The sequence below is a fragment of the Ornithorhynchus anatinus genome, chromosome 4 (assembly GCF_004115215.2).
Source record: "Ornithorhynchus anatinus isolate Pmale09 chromosome 4, mOrnAna1.pri.v4, whole genome shotgun sequence".
NCBI lineage: Eukaryota > Metazoa > Chordata > Mammalia > Monotremata > Ornithorhynchidae > Ornithorhynchus > Ornithorhynchus anatinus.
The window spans coordinates 112,292,471-112,313,706 of NC_041731.1; the positions used below are offsets into that span (position 1 = coordinate 112,292,471).

The 21,236-nt window shown below is 48.1% G+C and overlaps 1 protein-coding gene across 1 annotated transcript in view; it reads right to left on the reverse strand.

Annotated features, from left to right (window-relative positions):
- Nucleotides 1-8,154: 8,154 nt before the first annotated feature.
- Nucleotides 8,155-21,236, reverse strand: part of ACADM (acyl-CoA dehydrogenase medium chain) — a 50,449-nt gene continuing 37,367 nt past the window's right edge. Inside the window, exons 11-12 of the mRNA XM_029062483.1 lie at nt 17,930-18,178; nt 8,155-8,542 (exon numbers count right to left, since the gene is read on the reverse strand). Of these exons, the coding sequence (XP_028918316.1) occupies nt 8,471-8,542; nt 17,930-18,178 (321 nt within the window). The 3' untranslated portion in view covers nt 8,155-8,470. The remainder of the gene's footprint in view (nt 8,543-17,929; nt 18,179-21,236) is intronic.

Consider the following 21,236-nt stretch of genomic DNA (forward strand, 5'->3'; position numbering starts at 1 on the left):
GTCTGCTCTCCATTCATTCATTCATTCATTCATTCATTCATTCTATATTTATTTATTTCTTCATTTATTTTTTATTTGTTCAGTCATTCCTTCCTTCCTCCCTCCCTTCATTCATTCATTTATTGAGAAGCAGCGTGGCACAGTGGAAAGAGCCTGGGCTTGGGAGTCAGAGGTCATGGGTTCAAATCCCTGCTCGGCCACTTGTCAGCTGTGTGACCGTGGGCACCTCACTTCACTTCTCTGTGCTTCAGTTCCCTCATCTGTAAAATAGGGGTGAAGACTGTGAGGCCCAGGTGGGGCAACCTGATCACCCTGTATCTCCCCCAGCGCTTAGAACAGTGCTCTGCACATAGGAAGCGCTTAACAAATGCCAACATTATTTATTCATTCATTCGTTCGTATTTATTTATTCATTCAATAGTATTGATTGAGCGCTTACTATGTGCAGAGCACTGGACTACAGGCTCAGCATGGACAATTCGGCATTTGTCCTGAGCCCTGACTGTGGGCAGAGCACTGAAATAAGCGCTCGGGAAGGCACACCATGGCTCAGTGGAAAGAACCCAGGCTTGGGAGCCAGAGGTCATGGGTTCGAATCCCTGCTCTGCCACTTGGCAGCTGGGTGACTGTCGGCAAGTCATTTCAGTTCTCTGGGCCTCAGTTACCTCACCTGTAAAATGGGGATTAACTGTGAGCCTCAAGTGGGACAACCTGATTACCCTGTATCTACCCCAGCACTTAGAACAGTGCTCTGCACATATAAGCGCTTAACAAATACCAACATTATCATTATTATTATTATTATTACAATTCGACAACAGATAGAGACATTCCCTGCCCAACAACAGACTCACAGTCTACACTGGGGAGACAGACAAAACAAAACAGAACAAAACAATAATAGTAAGGTTGGCATTTGTTAAACGCTTACTATGTGCAGAGCACTGTTCTAAGCACTGGGGTAGAGACAGGGTAATCAGGTTGTCCCACGTGAGGCTCACAGTCTTCATTCCCATTTTCCAGATGAGGTCACTGAGGCCAGGAGAAGTGAAGTGACTTGCCCACAGTCACACGGCCAAGTGGCAGAGCCGGGATTCAAACCCATGACCGAAACGAAACAAGTAGTCTGGTGTCAATATCATCAAGATAAATAGAATTATAGATATATACACATCATTGAGTAAGCAGCGTGGCTCAGTGGAAAGAGCATGGGCTTTGGAGTCAGAGATCATGAGTTCAAATCCCAGCTCTGCCACTTGTCAGCTGTGTGACTGTGGGCAAGTCCCTTAACTTCCCTGTACCTCAGTTACCTCATCTGTAAAATGGGGATTAAGGCTGTGAGCCCCACGTGGGACAACCTGATTCCCTTGTGTCTACCCCAGCGCTTAGAACAGTGCTCTGCTCATAGTAAGTGCTTAATAAATACCAACATTATTATTATTATCATTGACAAAATAAACAAAATAGAATAATAAATAATATGTACAAATATGCACAAGTGCTGTGGGGAGGGGAAAGGGCTAGAGCAGAAGGCGGGAGAAAGGGTGATGGGGAGGGGAGGAGGAGCAGAGGAAAGGGAGGGCTCTGTCTGGGAAGGCCTCCTGGAGGAGGTGAGCTCTCAGGAGGGCTTTGAAAAGGGGAAGAGAGTTAGTTTGGCGGAGGTGAGGAGGGAGGACTCGGTCTGGGAAGGCCTCCTGGAGGAGGTGACCTCTCAGTAGGGCTTTGAAAAGGGGATGAGAGTTAGTTTGGCGGAGGTGAGGAGGGAGGGTATTCCAGGTCAGAGGTAGGACGTGGGCCAGGGGTCGATGGCGGGACAAGCCAAAACAAGGCACAGTGAGGAGGTTAGGTGCAGAGGAGCGGAGTGTGTGGGCTGGGATGGGCTGCAGAAGGAGAGAAGGGAGGTGAGGTAGGAGGGGGCCAGGTGATGGAGAGCTTTTTTGCTTCATGCGAAGGTTGATAGGCAACCACTGGAGGTTTTTGAGGAGGGGGCTGACATGCCCAGAGCGTTTCTGTAGCAAGAGAACCCGGGCAGCAGAACGACGTATAGACTGAATGAATGAATCCTGCCTTCTGGATACCACTGGAGGACACCCATTTCGGGAAGGCTGGTGAACTGAGGAAGGAGGCGGTACAGAATAAATACTCAGGGACATTAGCTGCCATACAGGTAGGCTCCCAGGCCCAACGAAAGAAGGAAATCTCCTGCGACAACATACCCTGCCTGTCTCTATCTGTTACCGATTTGTCCAATCCAAGCACTTAGTCCAGTGCTCTGCACATAGTAAGCACTCAATAAATACTATTGAATGAATGTTCATTTCACGAGAACAGCGTGGTTCAGTGGAAAGAGCCCGGGCTTTGGAGTCAGAGGTCATGGGTTCGAAGCCCAGTTCTGCCACTTGTCAGCTGTGTGACTTTGGGCAAATCACTTCACTTCTTGGTGCCTCAGTGACATCTGTAAAACGGGGATTAAGACCGTGAGCCTCACGTGGGACAACCTGACTCCTCCAAGAGGCCTTCCCAGACTGAGCTCCTCTTCTCCCTCTACTCCCTCTGCCGCCCCCCCTTCACCTCTCCGCAGCTTAACCCTCTTTTCCCCCCCGTCTCCCTCTGCTCCTCCCCCTCTCCCTTCCCATCCCCTCAGCACTGTACTCGTCTACTCAACTGTATATATTTTCATTACCCTATTTATTTTGTTAATGAAATGTACATCGCCTCCATTCTATTTAGTTGCCATTGTCTTTACGAGATGTTCTTCCCCTCGACTCTATTTATTGCCCTTGTTCTCGTCTGTCCGTCTCCACCGATTAGACCGTAAACCCGTCAAACGGCAGGGACCGTCTCTATCTGTTGCCGACTTGTTCATTCCAAGCGTTTAGTACAGTGCTCTGCACATAGTAAGCGCTCAATAAATACTATTGAATGAATTCCCCTGTGTCCCCCCAGCGCTTAGAACAGTGCTCGGCACATAGTAAGCACTTAACAAATACCAACATTATTGTTTGCTATGGAAGTAGGATGGTCAAAGTTTGCTCTCCTTTCAGCTCTTGGTCTGCTTGATCACTTCTGGGTGTGCTCCATTACCAAGGCAAGCACTTCGCAATACATCTGCCCTTTGTTCTCTGGTCTTCTGAAAAGAGTAGCTGAAAACAAGGTCAATCAATCTACTCCCTTCTGATCTAATCAGGAGCCCCGGCGGGATTTAATCAGAGAACAAAGGAGGGGTTGGATGGGAAACCCCCCTCCCGTGGGTTGTGGGATTGAATTCGATTGAATGAATGAATGGAGTTATTACTGCCTAACCTAACGTATTTATCCCGTATCTTACTCTGATTCATTTAAATTCTGGATTCACTCATTCAGTCAATCGAATTTATTGAGCGCTTACTGTGTGCAGAGCACTGTACTAAGCATTTCGAAATTGCTACCCTACTCACCTAGCTCACCTCCTCCAAGAGGCCTTCCCAGACTGAACTCCCCTTTTCCCTCTACTCCCTCTGCTCCCCCTCTACCCCCCTTCGCCTCCCCTCTGCTAAGCCCCCTTTTCCCCCTTTCCCTCTGCTCCTCCCCCTCTCCCTCCGCTCAACTGTATATATTTTCATTACCCTATTTATTTTGTTAATGAAATGTACATCACCTCGATTCTATTTATTTGCTATTGTTCTTGTCTGTCCGTCTCCCCCGATTAGACTGTAAGCCCGTCAAAGGGCAGGGACTGTCTCTGTTACCGATTTGTCCATTCCAAGCGCTTAGTCCAGTGCTCTGCACATAGTAAGCGCTCAATAAATACTATTGAATGGAATGAAAAGTACAACAATAAGTGATATTTCACAGTCTGTGGATCGGGTGGGGGAAGATAGACATTAATACAAACGAATACAATTTCAGATATACATTAAGTGCTGTAGGGCTGGGTTGGGAAGCAAAGAGCGCAAGTCGGGGTGACAGCAGAAGGGAGTGGGAGATTGCTTAGAGCTGAGCTGGCCTTGACTAGGCCAGGAAACTCTGCCTGTCCTAATAAACTTGTTCAATAGTATTTACTGAGCGCTTACTATGTGCAGAGCACTGTACTAAGCGCTTGGAATGTAACATACCCACCCCAACACAACTGCAATAGTTGCTCATTCATCTCCAAGAAGAGAAACTCCCCTCCATTGGCTCTGCACATGGTAAATGCTCAATAAATACCACTGAATGAATGAATTGTCTTTAAAACACTCATTAGCTGGCTCAGTGGAAAGAGCCTGGGCTTGGGAGTCAGAGGTCATGAGTTCGATTCCCTGCTCTGCCACTTGTCAGCTGTGTGACTGTGGGCAAGTCACTTCACTTCTCTGGGCCACAGTTACCTCATCTGGAAAATGGGGATTAAGACTGTAAGCCTCATATGGGACAATCTGATTACCCTGTATTTACCCCAGTGCTTAGAACAGTGCTCTGCACATAGTAAGCACTTAACAAATACCAACATTATTATTATTATCAGCAATTCCCCTCCTATATAACCTTGCTCCTTTCTCCCAATGAGTAGAGCTGCTTCTCCTAGAAAAGCAGCATGGGTCAGTGGAAAGAGCCCGGGCTTGTTAAGCCAGAGGTCATGGGTTCTAATCCCCACTCATTCATTCATTCAACAGTATTTATTGAGCGCTTACTATGTGCAGAACACTGTACTAAGCACTTGGAATGTACAAATTGGTAACAGAGACGGTCCCTGCCCTCTGACGGGCTTACAGTCTAATTGGGGGAGACCGACAGACAAAAACAATAGCAATAAATAGAATCAAGGGGATGTACATCTCATTAAAACAATAGCAATAAACAGAATCAAGGTGATGTACATCTCATTAACAAAATAAATAGGGTTTTAAAAATACATACAATTAAGCAGACAAGCACATTGGCTGAGGGGAAGGGAGAGGGGGAGGAGCAGAGGGAAAAGGGGGGTTCCTCTGCCACTTGTCAACTGTGTAACTTTGAACAAATCGCTTAACTTCTCTGTGCCTCAGTTACCTCATCTGAAAAATGGGGGTTGAGACTGTGAGCTCCATGTAGGACAACCGGATTATCTTCTAACTAGCCCAGCGTTTAGAACATTGCTTGGCACATAGTAAGCGCTTAACAAATACCAGCATTATTACAGTTACCACAACCCAGCCTGCACACTTTGTTATTCTAACACCAGCCTACTTAGTGTGCCTTGATCTCATCGCTCTCACCATCAATGGCTTGCTTTGGTCCTTACTCCCGCCTGGAACCCCGATGCAGGCTAGCCTAGTGAATAGAGCATCGGCCTGCGAGTCGGAAGGATCTGGGTTCTAACCGGCCCCACCCCTTAGCTGCTGTTTGACCCTGGGCAAGTCATTTCACCTCTCGGCGTCTCAGTTATCACATCTGTAAAACGGAGATTAAGACTGTGAGCTCTATGGGGGACGTGGACGGTGTCCAACCTGATTAACTTGTATCTACCCTAATGTCTAGCATAGAGTAAGTACTTAAATACCATAAACTGAAATAACCTCCTTCCCTCTTTACATCCCCCTCTTCAAACCTCTATTAAGATCATGTATTGTTGGTATTTATTAAGCGCTTACTATGTGCCGGGCACTGTTCTAAGCGCTGGGGTAGACATAGGGGATTTTTGTTAAGTGCTTACTATGTGCCAGGCACTCTACCAAGAGCTGGGGTAGATAGAAGATAATTGTCTTCACACAGTCCCTGTCCCACACAGGGCTCACAGTCTTAATCCACACTTTACAGATGAGGGAACAGGCACAGAGAATTTAAGTGACTGGCCCAAGGTCTCACAGTAGACGAGTGGTGGAGCTAGGATTAGAACCCAGGTCCTCTGACTCCCAAGCCCGTGCTCTCTGCACTAGGTCATTCCGCTGCTTCCCTGTCTCACCTATCAGCACTTCGCCTTACTCTTCCTCCCCTTTACCTTATCTTTTTGGGTTCATAACCCCAAAACATTTTGGTACTCATCCCCTAACAGCACTTATGTACCACATGCCCTTTTATTTTGCAGCTTTCCCTAACTGTAATGTCTGTCTCCCCAACTGGATTGTAAGCAGAGAGGACCAGGATCACGCCTAACAACTATGCTGTACTTTCCCAAGTGGCTAGCACAGTGCTCTGCACAGTAAGTACTCAATAAATATCTGTGATTGATTGGCTGGTCAAAGCCCTTCTAAAATCACTTCTCCTCATGGAGTTCCCAGAATAACCTCTCAAATCGCCTCCTCCCGTCACTTGATATTTCCACGTCATCTAATCATTTGGATACCCATTACCTGTTACACTTATATAAATATCTCCTTGCTCCATGGCTTTCTCCTACCTGTCATTTATTTTAACGTTTGCCTCCCCTCCTAGACTGCGAGTTCCCTGAAGACAGGAATCATTCCTTCTGCAAAAACCAAGCGTTCAATAAATATCATTGGCCGTTACCCTCATCAATTGTTAAGCTGTAGTACAAATACTCAATTTTTCCTGGGGGTGCTGGAAAAAAATAAGCAAAAATAAGCTGTGGTAATTCAGCAAGGACAGATTGAAGTTGTTTAAATTTACGGGGGATGAAGCTGGAGAAGGGGTGACAAGAGAAGAATGGCAGCAGAGAGGGAGGAAGCAGCTGAAACTTGGGGATCTGTGCACGAAGTCTGTGAGGAGAGCTGGGGCAAAACTCCAGAGCTCCTTAGGACGGGCACTTCGTCTCCACTCGGACGAAATGATATGCCAGACAATGGCCAGAAATCCCTGCATGTAAGTCTGTTTGAGACCCAACGTCTTCAGGACAATCCAATTTTTAAAAATGACTTGGTATTCTGGAAGCAGCGTGGCTTAATAATAATAATGTTGGTATTTGTTAAGAGCTTACTATGTACAGAGCACTGTTCTAAGCACTGGGGTAGATACAGGGTAATCGGGCTGTCCCACGTGAGGCTCACAGTTAATCCCCATTTTACAGATGAGAAAACTGAGGCACAGAGAAGTGAAGTGACTTGCCCACAGTCACACAGTGGACAAGTGGCAGAGCCGGGATTCGAAGCCATGACCTCTGACTCCCAAGCCCGGGCTCTTGCCACTGAGCCACGCTCTTCTCTGATGGATAGAGCACGGGTCTGGGAGTCAGAAGGATCTGGGTTCTAGCCCCAGTTCGGCCACACGTTGGCTGTGTGACCTCAGGCAAGTCACTTAACTTCTCTGGGTTACCTCATCTGTAAAATGGGATTAAAAGTGAGAGCCCCAAGTGGGTCAGGGACCGTGTCCAACCTGATTAGCTTATATCTACCCCAGCACTTAGAACAGTGCTTGGCACATGGTAAGTGCTTAATAAGTACCAAAATTATGCAGTGTGATTGTTCAAAAAGAAACATTTAATAATAATAATAATGTTGGTATTTGTTAAGCGCTTACTATGTGCAGAGCACTGTTCTAGGTGCTGGGGTAGATACAGGGTAATCAGGTTGTCCCACGTGAGGCTCACAGTCTTAATCCCCATTTTACAGATGAGGAAACTGAGGCACAGAGAAGTTAAGTGACTTGCCCACTGTCATTTATGCTGTATAGCCATAAATGTCCATTTTCCTATCAGAATGAACATAAACTACCTGCAAGTAATAAGCCTAGTGAAACCATCCCGGAGAGATCTTGAGGTAGGTAACTCAGTTCTCTTAAATGCAGGGCTTTACACCCACCTTCTCTCCAAAATGCATTCAAAACACACATTACAGGAGAAATGAGTGTACACTATCTCCAAAGGAAGGGGATTTTACTTAGATTACCTGCAAATGAAACTTGATATACTGGGCTAGGAAAAAAGAGACCAATAGCCCCTCGTGACATCTGCAAACACTTTTTAAACTGAAACGAAGGAAAAACCTCAGAACGAACTAAGTTTCCTGCAGTCCTCAGGCATTTGTATAATGGACATACTGGATTTACTAAATAAAATTAAAGGGAGATTCACTGCAAACTCCATAACGTAATACATTTTAAGGAGATATTAACTGACTATTTACTAGCTGGAATACGGAAACACAATTCTGCCTCATGAATCCTACAGCTATTATGTAAATGTGAAATATCGGAAATCCTGAAATTACACGAATCCCAGCAGAGACAAGTGAATTTCTGGTGGAGAGAAGCTTTAAAAATAACAAAGGCAAATGTTTCCATGTTTATTAGATCAATTACAGTCCTCGCTGGGAAAAGCTAATAGAATTCCAAGAAGTGTTTGATACTCTCATTTTAAACACACAAATTTAAAAGGGAGAACAGTTTTTTTTATGGAAATAAAATCTAATTTTGAAAATGTGAATTTTACAAGTCCTAAAGGAAAGCAAAAGACTAAAAATAATTGTATAATCTTACTATAGCCTTAGTGAATGTATTTTTAAAAATTTCTTCGAAAAATGTTAAAGTGATTTTCCTTTTGTGTAACAGCTAATTTGTTTCTTCTCAGGTAGAAATACGCTTAAATTTTATACTTGCTGATGTGTTCCCGGGCTATAATAAGCCTCTGAATTTGAGCAGTGCCTTCATATATCTGAAAGGAAACAATGATAGTAAACAGTTAAATGACTGGTCATCAATATAATGATGCATAACGTGGCATGAGAATAAAAACTTCATTGTTATGAAACATTGACGTCCACAGGCATTCGGGTGCCCACACCTGCTTGAAAAATGAGATGCTCCTCAGTTTTGGGTTGTTTTTGTTTTTTTTACACAGGAATGCAAATAATCCCAATTACACTGTGCCTTCATTCTTTTCTTTCATTGTGAATAGCAATAACAAAGAAGTGTTGGTTGAGAACCTTCCCAATTCCTCTGCCTCTCCTGAACTTGTGGGCTGAGAAGGCAGGGGATGCCATTCTCAGGAAAAGCACCATCCCCATCCCCTCCCCAACAGCCCAGGCCCCTGTCAAGGCCTGCCTGTACCAAATCATGAATGGTGAAGTGGCCAGGGCACGGACTTGGGAGTCAGAGGGTCATGGGTTCTAATCCCGGCTCCACCACTTATCTGCTGTGTGACCTTGGGGAAGTCACTTCACTTCTCTGGGCCTCAGTTACTTCATCTGTAAAATGAAGATTGAAACTGTGAGTCCCATGTGGGACAGGGACTGTGGCCAACCTGATTTGCTTGTATCCACCCCAGTGTTTAGTACAGTGCTAGGCACACAGTAAGTGCTTAATGATGATGATGGTATCTGTTAAGCACTTACTATGTACCAAGCACTCGGGAATCAGGTTGTCCCATATGGGGCTCATAGTCTTAATCCCCATTTTCCAGATGAGGTAACTGAGGCACAGAGAATAATAATAATGTTGGTACTTGTTAAGCAGCGTGGCTCAGTGGAAATAGCCTGGGCTTCGGAGTCAGAGGTCATGGGTTCGACTCCCGGCTCTGCCACTTTGTGACTGTGGGCGAGTCACTTAACTTCTCTGTGCCTCAGTTACCTCATCTGTAAAATGGGGATTAACTGTGAACCTCACATGGGACGACCTGATTACCCTGTATCTCCCCCAGCGCTTAGAACAGTGCTCTGTGCATAGTAAGCGCTTAACAAATACCAACATTCTTCTTCTTATTATTATTATTATTAAGCACTTACTCTGTGCCCAGCACTGTTCTAAGCACTGGGGTAGATACAGGGTAATCAGGTTGTCCCAGAGAAGTTAAGCGACTTGCCCAGAGTCACACAGCTGACAGGTGGCGGAGCTGGCATAGAACCCATGACCTCTGACTCCCAAGCCCTTGCTCTTTCCACTATGCCACAAATACCATAATTAAGTGCTTAGTATAGTGCTCTGCACAGAGTAAGTCCTTAATAAATACAATTGAATGAAATGGTTGGGCCAACAGTCAATTGTATTTATTGAGTGCTTACTGTGTGCAGAGCACTGTACTAAGTGCTTTGGAGGGTATAATATAACAATATAACAGACACATTCCCTGCCCACAATGAGTTTACAGTCTAGTTTACACCCAGCTGGAGGTGGAAGGCCTGTCCTCCTCAAATCGGACAATTACTTCCCCCACTTCCCACCTTCAAAGTCTTATTGAAGGCACATCCCCCCTCCAAGAGGCCGCCCAGACTAAGCCCCTCCTTTCCGCTTCTCCCACTCCCGTCTGCATCGCCCTGACTTGCTCCCTTGGTTCGTCCCCCCTCCCAGCTCCCAGCACTTATGTACATATTTATTTATTTGTATTGATGTCTGTGTCCCTACCTCTAGATTGTAAGCTCACTGTGGGCAGGGAATGTGTCTGCTTATTGTTATACTGTACTCTCCCAAGGGCTTTGTACAGTGCTCTGCACACAGTAAGCGCTCAATAAATACGACTGAATGAATGAAGGAATGAATGTGTGTGTGTGTGTGTGTGTGTGTGTGTTAGAGGCGGGCGGGAGCGGAGAGCAGAGACATAACATGTGCAATGTGTCACTTGCATGGTTATCCTTGTGGGCCACGGGAATCTGTATTTAATAATGATGATATCTGTTAAGTGCTTACTATGTGCCAAGCACTGTTCTAAGCACTGAGATAGATACAAGGTAATCAGCTTGTCCCAAGTGGGGCTCACCGTCCTAATCTCCATTTTCCAGATGAGGCACAGTGAAGTGACTTACCCAAAGTCGCACAGCTGATAAGTGGAGAAGCCAGGATTGGAATCCACGACCTCTGACTCCCAAGCTCGTGCTCTTTGCACTAAGCCATGCCACTTTAAGCTCACAGTCTTCCATGCTCAACCCACCCCAAGTGCACAACTGCTCCATAGACACGGTGGCTCTCTTTGCGGGGGGCGGAGAGGCTTCCTCAGTCTAGCCAAAGCTTGCGTTTGTCCAGGGAGTAGAGAAGTTAGTCAATGAATATCCTATTAATTTTGTTAATGAGGTGAACATCCCCTTGATTCTATTTATCGTGATTATGTTGTCTTGTTTTTGTCCGTCTGTCTCCCCCGATTAGACTGTGAGCCCGTCACTGGGCAGGGATTGTCTCTATCTGTTGCCAAATTGTACATTTCAAGCGCTTAATACAGTCCTCTGCAAAGAGGAAAGAGCCCGGGCTTGGGAGTCAGAGGTCATGGGTTCGAATCCCGGCTCTGCCACTTGTCAGTTTTGTGACTCTGGGCAAGTCACTTAACTTCTCTGTACCTCAGTTACCTCATCTGTAAAATGGGGATTAAGACTGCGAGCCTCACGTGGGACAAGCTGATTACCTTGTATCTATCTCAGTGTTTAGAACAGTTCTTGGCACATAATAAGCACTTAACAAATACTATCATTATTAATTACAGACTGTGAGCCTCACGTGGGACAATCTGATTACCCTGTATTATCCAGCGCTTAGAACAGTGCTCTGCACATAGTAAGCACTAATATACCAACATTATTATTATTATAGTAAGCGATCAATAAATACTATTGAATGAATGAATGAGCCAGTCTTGGCCACCACAGAGGGAAAGATTGATGCTGAGACACCTTGATGACAGGTTCTAAAACCTCTTCTTAGACATTTCTTTCCATAAAGACAGTTCACTCGTTATTTACAAAGTCCATCTAGGCATTCTCTGCCTCTCTGAATTACACTTCCTGCCTTCACAGTAGGATTACCTCCAGTCAACTTTACACTTCCTCCTTAAACAAGTGTGTACTAATCTGATGTATTAAAACAATATTACATCCTTACTAGTTGCCCCGAGGGCTTAGAAACAGAGTCATCTGTTCCCAGAAAGGTTGCTTACCCAAGCAGCAGAATCAGGGAAAAGAACTTTGGGCAGGTCACTTAGCTTCTCTGTGCCTCAGTTTCCTCATTGGTAAAATGGGCATTCAATACCTGCTCTCCTTCCTACATAGATTGTGAGTCCCTTGAGGGACAGGGATTGTGTCTGACATGATTATCTCGAATCTACCCAGGTTCTTGAGCTTAACAAATACCACAGTTTGTTACCAGGCCATCGCCACTATTATTCATCCATTTATTCATTTCAATTGAATTTGTTGAGCGCTTACCGCGTGCAGAGCACTGTACTAAGCGCTTGGATAGTACAATTCAGCAATAAAGAGAGAAAAGTCCTGCCCACAAGGGACTTACAGTCTATTATTATTATTGTTATTGTGTTCTGAAGCCAGGGCTTGAGGGCTCCGCTTGTTTCAAAGCATAGAGACTGAACAAATAAATACCACTATTGTAATTATTATGTGCTTATTAAGTATCAAGCATTGTACTAAGCACAGGGGTAGAACCGAAGGACATAATCCCTGTCAGACCTGACACTCAAAACTGCAAAGTAGAGCGAGCAGATATGTTATCCCTATTTTACAGATGAGGGCGTGCGGCCCTGCAAAGTTCATACCTGCCCACGGTCACACAACAGTTCAGTGACAGAGCTGGGACTAGAACCTGGATTTTCCTAAATCTCAACTCCATGTTCTTCCACTAGATCATCCTGGAGCCACTTAAAGGAAATCAGATAGGGAGCCCTTGGTCAAAACGCCAGGAAAAAAAAGTCAACTCCGGTTCTTAGGCAAACAAGGAAACTCGACACCAAAGTCAATGCATTACTGCAAAAGGGAGGAAAGAAAAGGAAAAGAATGGGCAAAGAAAAGTACGTGGTTGGTTGAAGTATTAAGATTTCTAATGGAAAGCACAGACCCACAGATTCTGGGTGAGACCCTAGAGGGAGACAAGAAACAAGGCAAAAAGCCAGGGACAAACACAAGAAGCCAAAGAGATACAGGAGGGAAAGAGCGAAAGGAAGAGAGGCAGAGAAGTAGAATGAGCAAAAGAGAATGTGAAAGCTAAAACTCAGCGAGAGATCAGGATACCAATAACAAAAAAAAAGACAAACACACAGACAAACCCAGAAATATAGGACATTAGGGACAGACAAGAGGAAGCAAAGAGCTAAAGTCACAGGTGGAAGGCCAGGGAGTCCCAGAAGCAATGACTACCTTGCAAGCCTACAGCCCGACCGAGTACACTGGGTAAGAAAAAAGAGGCAGTCTTCACACAGTAAGCGCTCATTAAATACCACTGATTGATAGGAAACAGCGAAGAGGCAAAAGAATCAGCCATTAAAAGACAACTAAAGAAATGCGAAGCTCCACAATCCTCACAGTCAAGAAGAGAAGCCCAGAACTCAAAAGACAGCTCTTCTAGAAGGAACAAAAAATGCAAGGCAGAAAATTCAATAAGCTAGTCTACCAAAATCACCTGAGCGTTATTTGCACGAACTAAGGAAAAAACAAACCACTTCAAACACCACACACAATGGGCATATTGACAAACCTAGGCACCTAAAGGAAAACGCTCGAGGAGACAGAACTGACACTTTCACTCATTTCATTCAATAGTATTTATTGAGCGCTTACTATGTGCAGAGCACTGTACTAAGCGCTTGGGATGAACAAGTCGGCAACAGATAGAGACAGTCCCTGCCGTTTGACGGGCTTACAGTCTAATCGGGGGGACGGACAGACGAGAACAATGGCAATAAACAGCGTCGAGGGGAAGAACATCTCGTAAAAACAATGGCAACTAAATAGAATCAAGGCGACGTACAATTCATTAACAAAATAAATAGGGTAACGAAAATATATACAGTTGAGCGGACGAGTACAGTGCTGTGGGGATGGGAAGGGAGAGGGGGAGGAGCAGAGGGAAAAGGGGAAAATGAGGCTTTAGCTGCGGAGAGGTAAAGGGGGGATGGCAGAGGGAGTAGAGGGGGAAGAGGAGCTCAGTCTGGGAACGCCTCTTGGAGGAGGTGATTTTTAAGTAGGGTTTTGAAGAGGGAAAGAGAATCAGTTTGGCGGAGGTGAGGAGGGAGGGCGTTCCGGGACCGCGGGAGGACGTGACCCGGGGGTCGACGGCGGGATAGGCGAGACCGAGGGACGGCGAGGAGGTGGGCGGCAGAGGAGCGGAGCGTGCGGGGTGGGCGGTAGAAAGAGAGAAGGGAGGAGAGGTAGGAAGGGGCAAGGTGATGGAGAGCCTTGAAGCCTAGAGTGAGGAGTTTTTGTTTGGAGCGGAGGTCGATAGGCAACCACTGGAGTTGTTTAAGAAGGGGAGTGACATGCCCAGATCGTTTCTGCAGGAAGATGAGCCGGGCGGCAGAGTGAAGAATAGACCGGAGCGGGGCGAGAGAGGAGGAAGGGAGGTCAGAGAGAAGGCTGACACAGTAGTCTAGCCGGGATATAACGAGAGCCCGTAATAGTAAGGTAGCCGTTTGGGTGGAGAGGAAAGGGCGGATCTTGGCGATATTGTAGAGGTGAAACCGGCAGGTCTTGGTAACGGATAGGATGTGTGGGGTGAACGAGAGGGACGAGTCAAGGATGACACCGAGATTGCGGGCCTGAGAGACGGGAAGGATGGTCGTGCCATCCACGGTGATAGAGAAGTCTGGGAGAGGACCGGGTTTGGGAGGGAAGATGAGGAGCTCAGTCTCGCTCATGTTGAGTTTTAGGTGGCGGGCCGACATCCAGGTGGAGACGTCCCGGAGGCAGGAGGAGATGCGAGCCTGAAGGGAGGGGGAGAGGACAGGGGCGGAGATGTAGATCTGCGTGTCATCTGCGTAGAGATGGTAGTCAAAGCCGTGAGAGCGGATGAGTTCACCGAGGGAGTGAGTGTAAATGGAGAACAGAAGAGGGCCAAGAACTGACCCTTGAGGAACTCCAACGGTTAAAGGATGGGAGGGGGAGGAGGCGCCAGCGAAGGAGACCGAGAATGACCGGCCAGAGAGGTAAGAGGAGAACCAGGAGAGGACGGAGTCCGTGAAGCCAAGGTGAGATAAGGTATGGAGGAGGAGGGGATGGTCGACAGTGTCAAAGGCAGCAGAGAGGTCAAGGAGGATCAGAATGGAGTAGGAGCCATTGGATTTGGCAAGAAGGAGGTCATGGGTGACCTTAGAGAGAGCAGTCTCGGTAGAGTGGAGGGGACGGAAGCCAGATCGGAGGGGGTCTAGGAGAGAATGGGAGTTAAGGAATTCTAGGCATCGATTGTAGACGACTCGTTCTAGGATTTTGGAAAGGAAGGGTAATAGGGAGATAGGACGATAACTGGAGGGGGAAGTGGGGTCAAGAGCGGGTTTTTTTAGGATGGGGGAGACGTGGGCATGTTTGAAGGCAGAGGGGAAGGAGCCCTTGGAGATTGAGTGGTTAAAAATAGAAGTTAAGGAAGGGAGGAGGGCAGGGGCGATGGTTTTAAGAAGGTGAGAGGGAATGGGGTCCGAGGCGCAGGTGGAGGGGGTGGCACTTGCGAGGAGGCAGGAGATCTCCTCTGAGGATACTGCAGGGAAGGATGGGAAAGTAGGGGAGGGGGTCAGTGGGGGGGAGGGGAGAGGCAGAGGGGTGACTTTGGGGAGCTCAGACCTGATCGTGTTGATTTTCGTGAGGAAATAGGTGGCCAGATCATTGGGGGGTGAGAGATGGGGGAGGGGGAGGAACAGGGGGCCTAAGGAGAGAGTTAAAGGTCCGGAACAATCGGCGGGGGTGACGGGCATGGGTGTCGATGAGGGAGGAGAAGAAGCTTTGCCTGGCGGAGGAGAGGGCAGAGTTAAGGCAGGAAAGGATAAATTTGAAGTGTGTGAGGTCGGCTTGGTGCTTGGACTTTCGCCAGCAGCGCTCGGCAGCTCGAGCGTAGGAGCGTAGGAGGTGGACGGAGGAGGTGATCCAGGGCTGTGGGTTAGCGGAGCGAGAGCGGCGGAGGGAAAGGGGGGCGAGAGAGTCGAGATGAGTAGAGAGGGTGGAGTTGAGAGCGGAGACCTGATCGTCGAGAGTGGGAAGAGAGGACAGGGCGGCAAGGTGAGGAGAGATGCTATTGGAAAGACGGATGGGATCGAGAGAGCGGAGGTCTCTGTGGGGCAGTAGCGAAGATTTGCAGGGGGAGGGAGTGTGAGAGATGAGGCAGGTGAGAAGGTTATGGTCAGAGAGAGGGATTTCAGAGTCGGTGAGGGAGGAGATAGTGCAGCGGTAGGAGATGACTAGATCGAGGGTGTGCCCGAGTCGGTGAGTGGGCGCGGTACGGTGGAGGAGGAGGTCGGCAGAGTCGAGGAGGGATAGCAGGCGGGCGGCAGAGGAGTCGTCGGGTACATCCGTATGGATGTTGAAGTCTCCGAGGATCAGAGTGGGCAGAGAGAAGGAGAGGAGGAAGGTGAGAAAGGGGTCAAGGTGGTTGAAGAAGTCGGAGGTGGGACCGGGAGGGCGGTAGATGACGGCGACAAGTAACTGGAGTGGGTGGTAGAGGCGAATGATATGGGCTTCGAAGGAGGGGAAGGAGAGGGAGGGGGGAGGAGGGATAGTGCGGAAGCGGCAACGGGGCGAGAGGAGGAAGCCGACGCCTCCTCCCGTACCGGTGAGTCTGGGGGAGTGGGAGAAGGAGAGGCCTCCGCCGGAGAGGGCGGCGGCGGAGACCGTGTCTTCGGGAGAGAGTCACGTTTCCGAAAGGGCGAGGAGGAGGAGAGAGCGGGAGAGGAAAAGGTCATGGATGAAAGGTAGCTTGCCTGTAATAGAGCGGGGGTTCCAGAGGCCACACTTGAAAGTAGCTGTGGGTGCAAGGGGGGGAGGGGGGGAAAGGTGGGGGGAGGGAAGGGTTTGGATGGGAAGGAGGTGGCGGGGCCCTGGACGGGGAGAGGGGGATGAGGGGTGGCAGTGGGACAAGAGGACTGGGATGGGGCGTGGGTGGGGAAGAGAGAAGGGGGGAGGGGGTGAAGAGGGGGTTTGGTGGGGGGAAGAGTAGGGGGAGGGGGAAGAGGGGTAGCACTGGTAAAGTGGGGTTCTAGGGCGGGAGAGGGGAGGGGGGGAGGAGACAGAGGAGAGAGCGGGAAAGAGCTGAGCGAGAGAGGGGAAGGGGAAAGGGAGGATAGGAAGGGGCGGGGGGGGGGGGAGGAGGGACATGGCGAGGCCAGAGAGGTGGGTGGCAGCACTGACAACAATAAACAGTAATAAACGAAATCGGTAATATAGCAACACGATACAGTATGATACAATACAGTACAATACAGTAGTGCTAATATAGCAACATGATACAGTATGATACAATATAGTCGTGTTAATAAAAGGGGCGATGATCAGGGTCGGGGGTAGACTCGATTAAGGGGCGACCTGATCAGATTCAAAGTCTGACGACAATAAACAAAGACAAGCGAGATCGCTAATATAGCAACATGCTACAGTAAGGCACACTACAATAGTGTTAATAAGCAGGCGATGACCAGGGTCGGGGGACGAGCCGACCCTACCCGATCAGACTCCAAGTCAAGCGGCCAGCGGCCGAGAGAGTCCCAGAGCTCATGACCAAATAACCCTGTGGCGGCGGGGGGGCCCTGAGGTTGTCCGGGGCGGGTGGCGGCCGTGGGCGGCGGCTAAGGTAAGGTAACACGGTGAGAACAAGGACGTCGTCGCCCGGGGCGGGGGCGGGAGAGATGAATCACCTCAAGAGGGAAGAGGGAGTGAGGCCTTCCCAAAATGGCCGCCTCGGGCGGAGTGGGGGAGCGGTTGGGGAGCACAATGTCCCCGGGCCCGAGCAGGGGGACACAATGTCCCCCGAGGACACAATGTCCTTGGGGCCGAGAAGGGGAGCACAATGTCCCCAGGATCGAGAAGGGGAGCGCAATGTCCCCGGGCCCGAGCGGGGGTTGGGGGGGGTGGACTGGAAGCTGGTGGCTGGGGGTCTCAGGCCTGACTTAAAACAGAATTAGAAAAGTACTGGTGAGAGAGAGAGGAGGGTGTGTGTGGGGGGAGAAGAGACAGAGAGAGAGAGACAGAGAGAAATAGGGATATCTTCTTTAAAATTCCATGAATGTTTCACAGGTCTTGGATAACTACAGAGTTAGCATCGAGTACTTTCTTAGGTAAACAATCATACTTCCTTATATAATGTAGTGATGGAGAACAGTATTAACCTGAAAGAAAACATCAATTTGTTTTAGCCGTACCTGGTAGATCTTGGCATCACGCATCAGCTTTTCCACAGGATAGTCACTATTGAATCCGTTGCCTCCGAAAATTTGAACGGCATCACTAGCCAACTGGTTGGCTATGTCACCGGCGAATGCCTTAGCAATGGAGGCGTAATAGGTATTGCGACGGCCAGAATCAACCTCCCAGGCAGCTCTCTGGTAACTCAATCTAGCTAATTCAACTTTCATGGCCATTTCAGCCAGCAAAAAGGACACGGCTTGGTGCTGGAAATATAAAAGTGAAAAACACAATATCAGATGTGGATAGGAACATCAATTAGGCCTGCTAACCAAGACTTGTTTCGAGACTGCAAAAGAAAACCTCCTCCAAGAAGTCTTCCCAGACTAAGGCCCTCCTTTCCTCTTGTCCCATCCCCTTCTGTGTCTTCCTGACTTGCTCCCTTTGTTCTTCCCCACTCCCAGCCCCACAGCACTTGCATACATATCTGTGATTTATCAATTTGTGTGTACATATCAGTAATTGATTTGTATATTCATTCATTCATTCAATAGTATTTATTGAGCGCTTACTATGTGCAGAGCACTGTACTAAGCGCTTGGGATGAACAAGTCGGCAACAGATAGAGACAGTCCCTGCCGTTTGACGGGCTTACGGTCTGATCGGGGGAGACGGACAGACAAGAACAATGGCAATGGTATATCTGTTTCCCGCCCCCTCTAGACAGTCAGCTCAATGTGGGCAGGGAATGTGTCTGTTTATTGTTGCATTTACTCTCCCAAGCGCTTAGTACAGTGCTCTGCACACAGTAAGCACTCAATAAATACGATTAAATGAATGAAGCTCCATATAGGCACTGCAAAACAATCTCTTCAGAGCAGGCTGGTCGAGTAATCATCAAATCACCTACTGGCAGGAATTCTGGGGAGAGGGCTTGAAATGAGGGTAAACTAAAATACTAATATACTGTTGATGTTTAAATTTAGTCAAAGCTACCGTCAATCCCGTTCAGGAAGGAAATAAGGTGCTGGGGGAGGGGAGAGCAGCGCACTCCGGGAGCTGTTGGGACTCAAGGGGAGAGATATTTTTCAGTTCGTTGGGGGTCTGTGTGTCGGAAGCAGGACGCCTCCTTCTCCTAAAGAAGCCACTCCCTTTTCATTCAGTCATTCAATCGTATTTATTGGGCGTTTACTGTGTGCAGAGCACTGTACTAAGCGCTTGGAAAGTACAATTCGGCAACAGATGGAGACAATCCCTACCCAACAACGGGCTCACAATCTAAAAGGGGGAGACAGTCAACGAAACAAGTAGATCAATATATACACATCATTAATAAAATGGAATCGTAAATATGTACAAATACACACCAGTGCTGTGGGGCGGGGAAGGGATAGAGCAGAGGGAAGGAGTTGGGGCGACGAGGAGGGGAGGAGGGGCAGAGGAAAAGGGGGACTCAGTCTGGGAAGGCCTCCTGGAGGAGGTGAGCCCTCAGGAGGGCTTTGGAGAGGGGAAGAGAGCTAGTTTGGCGGAGGTGAGGAGGTAGGGTATTCCAGAACAGCGGTAGGACGTGGGCCAGGGGTCGACGGCGGGACAGGCGAGAAAACGAGGCTCAGTGAGGAGGTGAGCGGCAGAGGAGCGGGGTGTGCGGGCTGGGCTGGAGAAGAAGAGAAGGGAGGTGAGGTAGGAGGGGGCAAGGTGGGACACACCACTGATGGGGAAGGAGAATGGGAAGTTGATAGCCTATACTAGAGGAACAATACAAATCTCTTTCTATAGGCCAGGCACCAAGCAGGGAATGTATCTACCAACTCTGTTGTATTGTACTCTCCCAAGCACTTACTACAGTGTTCTGTACACAGGAGGTGCTCAGTAAGTAACACTGAATGGTTGATTTATAAAAATCTCTTCACTTACACAGTCCAAAAGTCAAATCTCCCTCTATACTGTAAGCTCCTTGTGGACAGGATAAGTGTCCACTCTATCAATTCTCCTGCACTGTACTCTCCTGAGCGCTTAGTAAGACACTCAGTCCAAAGTGAATGCTCAATAAACAACACTGATTGATTTTCTCAGGCAACAGTTACCCAACACCCCCATAGCACTAACGCCAGTGGGTGGAACGGCAAGTCTTTCTGACTGATGTTGGTCTGTCAAAAACATAATAATTATTATGGTATTTATTAAGCACTTAAAATGTGCCCGACACTTTTCTAAGCCCCTCTCAGTCCCGCTATCGGGTCTTTGCCATCATCTCACGCTCCTTACTGCTCTCCCCTTATCACCTATGTCTCCGTTCAAAATGGTGAAGGCATGGGAGGAAATGTAAGGCTTCTGAAGCAACAATAATAATAATAATTTTGGTATTTGTTAAGCGCTTACTATGTGCAGAGCACTGTTCTAAGCGCTGGGGTAGATACAGGGTAATCAGGTTGTCCCACGTGAGGCTCACAGTTAATCCCCATTGTACAGATGAGGTAACTAAGGCCCAGAGAAGTGAAGTGACTTGCCCACAGTCACACAGCTGACAAGTGGCAGAGCTGGGATTCGAACCCATGACCTCTGACTCCCAAGCCCGGGCTCCTTCCACTAAGCCACGCTGCTTCTCTAATAGTATGAGAGGCGAGAGAGGGGAAGGGGCAGAAAAAGCCAAGGAATCCCGGAGCTGGAGGAGAAAAATGTCAGCTAAGAGATGTCACTATCATGAACATACTTTCCCTGTTGTCCCTCCCACGGCACAGCAGCGCTATAATTAATTGCAGAAGCCTGCTTCACTGTTGGTCACGATGCTATACCGCAGTTTTTCAAACCGTGGACAACACCTTCTGGGAGAACTTGGGGAAGATCTGCAGGGGTCCCTGATTAGTCTCGGACAGGAGAGCGGCTCAGTTTCAGACAGCGGAAGCAGCAGGCTACGCAAGTGGCTAGTCAGTCTTCTCCGACTCCTAGGCCCTCCTTATACCGCACTTCCTCCTCCTGAGCCCCTGATCTCAGGTAATGCTAAAACTAGAAATGGTTACAAACAACTATAAGCAAATTGACGGTGGCCACTCTAATTGCTGGCCTTCATCCATTTAGCTTTTTGAATAGAGGCGGAATATGCAGCCGAGTCACTGGATAAACGAGTTCAGGCAAAACCTAGTGGACAGAGCAAGGGCCTGGGAGTCGGCAGGACCTGGATTCTAATCTCAGCTCACTCACGTCTCTGCTTTGTGACCTTGGGCAAGTCGCTTCACTTCTTTGGGCCTCAGTTCCCTCATCCGTAAAATGGGGTTAAGGCTGTGGGCACCACGTGGGACAGGGATTGCGTCCAACCTGAGTGTCCTG